General features: G+C 27.2%; 1 protein-coding gene and 1 long non-coding RNA gene across 2 annotated transcripts; both read right to left on the bottom strand.

The window, feature by feature from the left end:
• Positions 1-1,770: 1,770 nt before the first annotated feature.
• Positions 1,771-2,830, bottom strand: LOC101512221 (NDR1/HIN1-like protein 13). The gene has a single exon (XM_004501917.4). The coding sequence runs from the start codon at positions 2,768-2,770 to the stop codon at positions 1,979-1,981; it is 792 nt and encodes a 263-aa protein (XP_004501974.1). The 5' UTR covers positions 2,771-2,830; the 3' UTR covers positions 1,771-1,978.
• A 6,921-nt stretch (positions 2,831-9,751) lies between these two features.
• Positions 9,752-11,120, bottom strand: LOC101511995 (uncharacterized). The gene is made up of 3 exons (XR_001143989.3): positions 11,016-11,120; positions 10,597-10,674; positions 9,752-9,963 (listed from the first exon to the last, which is right to left on the bottom strand). It is a non-coding gene; the product is annotated as an uncharacterized lncRNA (long non-coding RNA).

The following is an 11,120-nucleotide window of genomic DNA, read 5'->3' as shown; positions in this document are numbered from 1 at the left end:
CTCAAACAAAGCTTTTTCAAGTTCAATATAAGCAGAAAATCAGTTTTGGCAGGTCAAACACTTAAATTACATGAACTTAGTATAAAACACTAAGATCAAACTAAATAGAAGCAGAAAATAAGTATAAGCAGAAAAATCAAATACAGTTCAAGCTAAATACTAAAATGCTCAATTCTGGCAGATCAAACAATAAAATTACATGAACTCAATTCAGATTACATGGCTTATATAAAACAATTAAACACATTAAGATGTCCTTCTTCTTTTCCTGGTGGAATTCACATTTGTTTGTCCATTAACGATACGAAACGATGGATTAATCCAAATTTCCTCACCATGATCATCTCTAAGATATAAACCATCATCAATTGAATCAATTTCATGTGGTTGTTATGTAAAAAATTTATCAGTTTTAATGACAACAAAAAATTAATAAATACAATACGTACCTAAAGCAACGTATCCAATTTGTTTCAAAGGAGGAGCAATAGATGGACGCACAGTAGAGGAAAGCGCAAGTCTTTTACAACGCTTGTATAAAAAGCGCTCTAATATGTCATTTAATTATATGAAAGCACATGTATTTTATAGCGCTTTCACAAAAAGCGCTTTAAAAGCCATGTAGCAAAATGACTTGCCTTTGTGGCGGCCTTTACCCTCACAAATGGTTGATTTTGTGGCTGTAAAAGCCCTCACAGAAGGCTCCAATTTCAGCTGAATTTTTTGGCGGCCTAAGCTCTCATAAAATGACAACGTTGTGATTTTGTGAGGGCATAGACAACCACATAATTCAGCTAAAATTTTAATTTTTTGTGAGAGCTTTTTCAGCCACAAATAAAGACCAATTTGAATTTTTGTATTTGTGAGGACTTTTTCGGTCACTAATTTGTGAGGTTTTTTTCGACAACAAAATATTTATAAAATTAGCCACAAATGAGGGGATTTCTTGTAGTGATTGAACATGGACGTCAATGTGTATTTAAGGTATAAATAGTACTATTCGGGGACCTTATCTATTGGATAAAAATGAAGTATATACACTATTCATATTCATGTCAATATCTGTTTAGCGGATAATTGAATTTTTTTTAAAGTATTTTTAGGTATTAACAGATATTTATTTATACATAAAAAAAACATTTGTTTCAATTATGGTGTTTTTTCTCCTATTTTATACGACATAGAGAAAGAACACAAATAAATGAGAAAAATTATATGCATTGTTTGTATAAACTAATTTATTTTACACTAACATTCAATAAGATTAAAGTATATAATATTTATTTTTAAAAGACAGTTATTAAATAGACTTACATGAAAAAAATATATTATAGATACTTATTTTTAAATATAATAAAAATAATTAGATTTTTAATATAAAGTATATTATATATATATATATATATATATATATATATATATATATATATATACTTATTTTTAAATAGACATATATTAAAATCTAAGGGTATAATTATCCTAAAGTGAATATTCCAATATAGTCATTAAACTTTAAATAAATTAACAATATATAATCAAATAAAGATTTAATTCATATACATTTACTATCAGTCAATCAGTTATATTTTTAAAATTTATTTTCATCGTAACTACTATTAAAATTGAGTGTACAAATAGTTGAGATGGATAATATTTTACAGTTACATACAATTAAACTTGTTAAATAATGACGGTAAAAAAAAACTCATCAAATAATGCATTTATTGTAAAAAAAATCAAATAATGTATATTTTACACGTAAATACAAAATTTAACGGAAATGCATGGTTTGGTTTACCATTGATTTACACCGACCATACATTGTCATTTTTTCTTTCTCTCTCAAATATTTGTAATATTTGGGTAAAAATCAAAACAAGTATTCAATATCAAAATCAAACGGTTTCATCATATCGCTGAATCAAAACAATGATTTTAATCCCTAAAAATAAGAGGCAAATGTTAACATGTACATATGTTAGTCAGAACCAAAATAAAATCCAGAATTACAATCCTCAATAACGGTGATCTTCGACTGCGCCGTTAACTGATCCAACGTCAGATCACATTCCATCTTATATTCTAGGAACTGCCCCGTCTTAACGGATCCCACTTTAAATTTCAACGGTACCCTCAATTTCAACGTTAACGGCACGCTCCGTTTCGCAACTGCCCTCACCAACGCCCTCCGGTCCGATACCGCAAGTGCAACGACGTTACCCTTCAACACAGTCTGAAACCGCGTCACGCTATTTGTCGGCTGATAAAACACCGGTAACGCTCCGTTACAGATCTTAATGTCTCTGTAAAAAATTTCAACGATGCTACCTTTCTCGTAGTAGATTCCAATCTTATTGTTACCGTTATCATCACTAACGGAGACGGCACACTCCGGCGAAATCGTAGACAAAGACGACGTAAGGTTCATTCCCTGAACGGCGACGCCATCGATTGAAAATTGAGGCACTTGCGGTCGGAAAATCAAGTAAAAAACGCAAGCCGCGACGATAACGAGCATGATCAGAGTGAATACAATGCCGATTAACCAACAGAGACAACAGCAACTCCGACGATTTTTCTTGCGAGTGTAGTTTTGGTAACGACGGGCATTCTCCGGAGGAGGGATGCGGTAGACCTGGTCCTTGGGAAGCTGAATGATGTAGGATTCCCCCGGAGGCTTTGGAACAGCGTTGGAAGCGAATGCGTTTTCCTCAGACGACGTCGTTTGAGGGTCGGTTGGTAAAGTGTTTGGGTGAAGTCGTTCAGCCATTGGGTGAGTCAATAGGGCGAGTGAGTGCAGTTGTGAGTGGTTTGCACAATTTGTATAGTTGTCAAATTCTTAATTAGGTAATGAAAAAGAAACCGTGTCCGCGTAAGTGCACTACTTTTTTTTGGTCTACAATAACTGTACTACTCTACACGCCAATATTAATTACATATATGGGATTTTTATATTTTTTAAGATTTGCTTGCCTTTTTTTTTTATATTTCTTTTTCCAAACAGAATATCGTCTAGTCTACATAAATAAACTATGAGCTACGACTTTCGTATTTAATTTTAATTTTTGGGAACTTTTATGCTATATTGAAAAATTAATATATTTAGATATTATTAAAATTAAATCACTATAGTTGAATGACATATCATTCATATATTAAAATTTTTAATTTAATCTATTTTAATAAATACTGTAATAATACATATATTAACAAATAAAAAATAATTAATAATAAAAAAAATTATAATATTAATATACATTTTTTTTATTGTACTGTATAATTTATCATCTTAAATTTTAATATAGATTGTACCGTATAATTTCTCTTAAATTTTATCTATATTATTATTCTCTTTGAAATGTGATTTCACTTAACCGGAGAATGTAGAGAATATTTGCACTAATACTCAATATCAATGGTATTGTTGTGCTGTATACAGTTTAGAGAGATAGATTTGGGACTAAATTAAAAGCATAAAAAATTATGTAGAAACCTAAAGATCTCAATAACATTTCAAGAGAGAATAAAATAGAAATAATCATATTAAATAGGTGTAAGAAGATTGTAGATATTCATAAATTATTGTTGATAGAAAAATTTGTTTTCTCCTAAAAAAAATACATATATTTTTTGAGTACGTACGAAACATAAAAGATTATGGACTTGAGTCAAAAAATTAAAATACAAGATAAGGGGAGATAATTTTTGGTGTTTTTAGGCTCAAATGAACAAATTTTATAATTCAGAAAAAAAAGAAAAAAAACATTAAAATACAAGATAAGGGGAGATAATTTTTGGTGTTTTTAGGCTCAAATGAACAAATTTTATAATTCAGAAAAAAAAGAAAAAAAACATTAAAATACAAGATAAGGGGAGATAATTTTTGGAGTTTTTAGGCTCAAATGAACAAATTTTATAATTCAGAAAAAAAAGAAAAAAAACATTAAAATACAAGATAAGGGGAGATAATTTTTGGAGTTTTTAGGCTCAAATGAACAAATTTTATAATTCAGAAAATAAAAAGAAAAAAAGAAAAAAAAAAGCAAAAATTTTCTTGACAAAAATAAGAGAGACACATAAATAAGAAAAAAAAATCATTTAAAATTAGCGTCATGTATATGCAATTTAAAATAATACCATTAATTTTCATAAGACTTAACGACATCTCAAATAGTTTTAGATTTGTGCAATATTTTATATATATGATCTATATGATATAAACTTTTAATATGATAAAAAAAATTAAATTAAATTAAAAGAAATAGAGAGAATTGAGGAAAAATTTGATTGAGATGATCTAAATTCGAGATTTTATATTATCAATTAATCACAATTGTTAGATTAATAATAATTTTTTACTTTTTCTATATCCATATCATGGTTATGATTTGCATATTGTATAAGACTTATTACACAAACAATGCATGAAATTTAAACTCAATAAGAATTGGAGAAAAAAAATTCTTAAAAAAAAAAAAGAAAGAATTGATTCATTCTCATAAAATTATCAATAAACACAAAGTTTAAAACAAATTGAATATATTGATGTTTGATTTTGAAATTTATTTGGTCTGTATTTTATTTTACAGTTTATTTATATGTAGTAATAGTATAAAATTTATGTATACGTTCATTCATTCAAATGAAATTATCATATCAATATGTAGCATAATTTTTAAAATATTTCTACAAATATTTATACATGACAACAACAATATATAATTGAATGTATGTGTGAAATGTTTTGTGTGACACCACGTACAAATAAAATCATTTTATGCTTATCTTTTTTTGCATGATTGATATTTCGTTTTAATTAAGTCAACAACTAGTATAAAAAATCAGTTTTACATAAATAAAAAATATAAACTCTAATTTTGTAGTTGAATATTAAATATAGTAATTAGAAAACAATATTAAAGCCTTGACAAAAAATTCACTTCATTTTGTGACCAAAACAAAAAAAGACTTGATAAATAATGGTATACTTTTTAGTCAACAAAAAAAAAGTGGTATGTTTTAAATAATAATAAATGGAATGTCAAGATTATTTACAATATTATAATTAGTTATAAAGTTATTTATTAGGATACAATTAAATTATAATATAAAACGTAGTTTTAATGAATTTCACCTTTGTTTCTGTAAAAAAAAATTATTTTTTGTTATAATATTTACCTTTAATAACATAACTATCTTCTAAATTTAAATTTTTCACGGTATCAAAAAAAGTTTTAGACAATATTTTTTAAGCATTAAATATCGTTTACGAACGCAGTATATTTCAACGCTGTTAAATGTATAGATAATATATATTTTTTTAAATAAATAGCATTATCTAATGTAACTTTTTTCTTTTACTCTTTGTCTAATGTAACTTATAATAATACTTTTAAAGAAAAACGATGTTGTAATGTACATTAAATAACTTTTGTGTAATGTAACCTATTGACAATATTTTTTAAGAATTAATTTAATCAAAACATCCACAATTTCAATTATATATATCGTTAATTAGATTCGGAACATAAACATTCATATATCTTATACAAAACAAAATTATTGTTATATATATAGTTAATTTATAACCTGTGTCAAGTGATGTGCAAACTTGTTACAAACACAATCAGCAGCGGCCAAATGATAAAATTAACAATCAATGATAAAATAATCAAAACAACACGTAGTTATCAATTTGTCTTATGAGTTTTAATCCGAGACATATTCACATCAATTTTCATTAATTTCAGTTAATTGATATTCAGATTAATTGAGGACATTTGAATTAGTCAAAGTATTACAAAATATAATGCAATTAAATTAAACTTAATTAGATGAAAATATTAAATATTAAAATAATATAAACTATATAGAATATAATTAACATAACGTATTTGTAATCACATTTTCTAATGATCTTTTTCATCAACCTAATAACATAGTACTTACAAACTATCGACAAACTCAATGACAATAAATAACAAGTGTTTATGTCACATATCTTTATGATTATAACATATCATGTTCAAATGTTAAAAATTGAGCTCCTAATAAATAAGACTATAATTTTTAATAATTAAAAAATTGAAAAAATTAATTATAGTCTTTATACACATATTAATCTACATTATGTTCTTTCACGTGATGCATATCTTTTAGTTATATTAACTTATATAACAAGAAAATATGTAAAAATAAATTCAACTACGCGAACTACAATTATCTTATATAATTTGATTTTTACACAATTAATAATTATTCTTTTTTCAAATTTTTGTAACATAAATATTTTGTTCTTATAAAATTTAAATACTTTTCCACAGGTAATACAACACAAGTTAGGTACCTCCATAGCTTAATGCAATAAAGTAAATACTTCATATTATTAAAACATTTGTTTTTGTTTGATTTTTCTATTAGTATAATTATAAATCGTAAAATCCGTAATGAGTTTCTAAAATCTTACTATCAAACTGAATTGTACCAGTTAATGAGTTCCTAAAATCGGTCAATTAATATATCAAGAATTTCAAATAAATTGAGTTCCTAACGTCAATAAATCACAAAATTTTTCAAGATTCTAACCTTTGTTAAACAACCAATTTCAATGTAATTTTTAAAAGTTTAGAGTATACAAAAACATTTTAGGTCTTGCCAATTGTGTCAGTTATCTGGTTGTACAATTTAATCGTCGTTAGCGTATAGTTCTCTCTATTTTCTTAATTAATCAACAAACATACATCAATGTAATAACAAAGTTGAGAAACAACAATATATCTTATAGCATTATTATAGACCTCTATATGACAAACAACAATAAGTCGGTGAAGTTGACAAACAACAATAAATAGCAATCCAAAGGCATACAACAATAAACAAAATTTTTATTACTACATTCTTATAGTAATTGACAAACAATAATAAATAACAATCTAATGACAAACAACTAGCAACAGATGCAACAATTCAATGATAAACAGCAACTTAAAAATAATAATATGAAAGCATAGTTGACAAACAACAGTCCAAATATTTTCTTCTAAATTTTTGTTAGAGACTTACAAGTTTGAGAGGAGAGGTTTAATGTTTGAACATTGATGAAAATAGAGTTGTAACGAAACTTGAAAACGAACAATAAATCTCCAGTTAAAATTAATCAATATAAATGACGAAACATTTTTCTTATAAAAGGCTATAGAGACTTATTATATGTGCTAATGGCCGATTTATGTCTTTTATGTTTGCATTTAGCGTTTGCATTATTGCGTTGAGTGAGGAAGATGAAGGGTTTTGGATCGGTGGTTTGCATTTTTTAGTTCCTGGTGGTTGTTTGCATTTCTAAGTGAGGAAGATGAATGGTTTTGGGATAATCATTTGCGTTATCGAGTTTTCGAGTTCATGGTTTGTGTTTTTGCATATTTGAGCGAGGAATGTGAAGGGTTTTAGGTTGGTGGTTTGCGTTTTTGAGTTTCTTGTGGTGGTTTACATTGAGCAAGGAAGATGAAATATTTTGACTAGAATAAAAACGAAGAACTGGTTTGCTAGGCGCAATTATCTCATTTTTTAACTTTTGTAATATTGTTTATAAATGGCGCTCGTTGGGAAAAGCGCTTCTAAGGTACACCATTTATTTTCACAAAACCTTATACAATGTTTTTTCTTCAGAAAAACGTTGTCTAAGGTTTACAACGTTTTTAAGTGTTGTAGTATCTAGTACTGTTAAAAGATACAACCTCGCTATTTAAAATAAAAAAGCGCTGTAATATATAGCGCTCAACACTTTTCTTAGACTAATTTTACAACTCTTTTATTAAAAAGCGCTGCAATAGGTGCATATGTAGTGCGTTTGTTATAATAGTTTACATCATTTTTTTCAAAAAAAACGTTGGAATATGTATATTTTAAAAAGCGCTGTAAATCTATTCTAAAAAGTGTTTGTTATACTAGTTATACTAGTTTTACAACACTTTTTTCAAAAAAAACGTTGTAATAAGTGCATTATTATACTAGTTTTACAACGTTTTTTTTTTTCTTCAAAAAAGCGCTGTAAATCTATTCTAAAAAGCAATGTAAAATGCTGATTTGTATAAATACGTCTTTAATGACATTTTCTTTTAAAAGCGCTTTCTTTCAAAAAAAAATTCAAAATCATATTCATCAAGCACATATTGACACAATTACAATTTTTTAATTCAAACATATTCACAACAACAAGTTCAATTACATTAGTACTATATTCAGTACATATTCACAACAACAATATCATATTCATAATATCAATATCATGTCAGTAATTAAAATAATAATCAACTATTTCGAGCATGTCAATTTTCAGCATGCCAATTTCCCAACAATTTCTTATTTTACCCTACTTAACAAAAAATAAAATAAATTAATTAAAATAATGATTAGTTCACACTAGACTATAAATTAAGAACTTCAACAATAATAATAATTTAAAATTATTGTTATTGTTCAACAATAATCAATGAAATTTAATTTTTCATGGAAACTAACCATAATTTTTTGACGAACCTTTTAATGTACAAAGTATTCGTTTGCAACCTAATTTTTTATATTTAAATATCAAAACGTACACCATAATAATTAAACAAATTTACGATTTTATTATTTAGGAAAAACAAAAAGTAAGATAAGTTTTTGATACATCAATATTATGAAATTGAAATAAATAATATATTTAGTGAAGGACTGTAAAAAATGAGGATAGGAAATACTTTATGCAAGTTCTTACACATTAAATTGATTATTGTGCAATATCAAATTAATATACTATCTAACTATAAATTGAAAATTTATTAATATACCTTAAAGATCCACTATCTAACTATAAATTGAAAATTTATTAATATACCTTAAAGATCCACTATCTAACTATAAATTGAAAATTTATTAATATACCTTAAAGATCCGTTTAGTGGTTAGAATATTATAGAAGCAAAATTAGATGTTCAGGTAAATTATTCGGAACATTCTTAAATTTGGATATATCGGATTATTTCTATTAGATGTTATCATGCACTACTAATGCTTCATTAGATTTTTATTTTTATTTTTTTGTTTAATTACAGTTTTGATCTCTTATTTTAATTAAATCACAAAAGTAATCCCCTAATTTTATTTATTCCCAGTTTTAGTCTCTCAAATAGAATTTTAGTCCAAAACTTGATGAAGTTTCATTTTTTCAAGTCACACCACACTACTAGAAATCAGCATTTTACCTGCGGATTTTCCTGCGGATTTCAACTAAAAATCCGCAGGAACACACGTTACCTGCGGATTTATTGGCGGAACTAATTCCCCACGTAAAACCTTCGTGGATAATTGTTTCCTGAGGATTTTTAAATCCGCAGGTAATATACTTGCGGATAAATCCGCAGGAAAAGTAGATGAATTCCGCAGCAAACAACTAGTAAACTTAAAGCATTTTCTTACAACTTTTCATGCAGAAACATTTGTAGCACCATTCCTGCAAATATTGTTCGCATGAAAATCCGCAGGTAAATCCATATGAAATTTTGCACCCGAAAATCCCCAGGTAATTTTTGCCTCAATATTATTTTCAAATTTCTTCTAATTCTTTATTTATATGAAAAGTTCAACTAAAAATATATGAAAACATTATTATAAATACATTTTTTAAATATTTCACATTAGTCTTTAATTGAAATACTATTGCAATACTCCGACACAATTTATATCATGTTCAAAAATCAAAACTAAGCATTAATTCAAGCATGATCCAAAAAAAAAACTAAGTATGATCAAGTATATGATACAACCAAATTAATAAAATAAAAACAAATACTATTCAATATGATAGCTATCAATGTCATCATCTCCATTATCTTCATCAAATCCAACAAATCCTAATTACATCAGAAAGGTTAAATTTTTATTGGTCTCAGACCAATGTTCACTGTTTAGTAGATTTGTGACTACCTGCAAAAGAGTGCACATAGAGACAAAAGTTATTACTTATCAACCAAAACTTACTTTAACTTAATCATTTTTAAACTGCATACCAGTCCATATAACAACAATTAACAGGGATAAATAGAATTGCATTTTATGTGAGGATTGAGGATAAAAATAAGACTGCTTCACACAACAAATAGTTTATTGTGTTTAACATGGATTATTAGTGAAGTGAAACTAATTGTGGATACTATTCAAGAATTTGTTTATTGTTATACTTTGTTGTGGTTCATTGTCCTTAATTCATATATTGTTGGAAATTCAAATGCAAGTGAGAAGTTCAACAATAAAAGGAAACTGCCAAGAGTCAAATCATGAAATCAATGAGTTTTAGTACGACGTACTATGCTGATTTCTAGTGGTGACAGCAAAGACATACCTAATAGCAAAAAGAGAAAGGAGTGTAATGAAATTACACAAATAAAAAGAAACAAGCATTGATCCTGCATTAGTTTCCCCAGTTTTGCCACAGTATAGCCCCTTGTAACAATATACAATTAAAGATGCAAAATTCCTTAATTGAACATTTTAAGAAAAACTTAAGTAGTACGGTGCAGGAAAACTTGTTACTTGTATGTGCAAAAGATGGGAAAATACCCCTCGTAACAAGAAGCGCAACAGAAATAGCAAAACCGACACCTAAAGCCGGATTCTCCCGTGCTACCATCAATACATCTGCAAAACAAAAAGGCTAAAGATCATAAATTGGTGATAAATCTAGATACCTAAAAGATCACCCACAGAGCAAGAAAACTTTGCTTGTATAATTGCCAACAAATTATAGATATCCCCCAAATGCTAGTTCCTCATAAGGTGAAAAATATATCCCACAAAACAAATAAAAAAGCAATACAATAAAACCATGCGAAAATTCAACATACAACAAATAGCCTGTTCTTTCTGCATATCAGTGCCAACGAATATGATCTTGTCTATGTTATCTATGGCGCAACGAATATGCAGAATTAGAATAAAATAATAATGAGATGGTGGAAGACATATAAAAAAGAGGAAACCTGAAAGGTACGAAAGTGGGTGGAAGAGTTGTGTTACATAGAACAAGCAAATTCAATTGCAGAACGCTGAAAATTTTCAGCCATTGACGCTAGTGATGCGGAGGC

This window comes from Cicer arietinum, chromosome 5 (genome assembly GCF_000331145.2).
Source record: "Cicer arietinum cultivar CDC Frontier isolate Library 1 chromosome 5, Cicar.CDCFrontier_v2.0, whole genome shotgun sequence".
Lineage (NCBI taxonomy): Eukaryota > Viridiplantae > Streptophyta > Magnoliopsida > Fabales > Fabaceae > Cicer > Cicer arietinum.
Note: the sequence above shows the minus strand (reverse complement) of the source record. Positions and strands in the feature narration are given on the sequence as shown.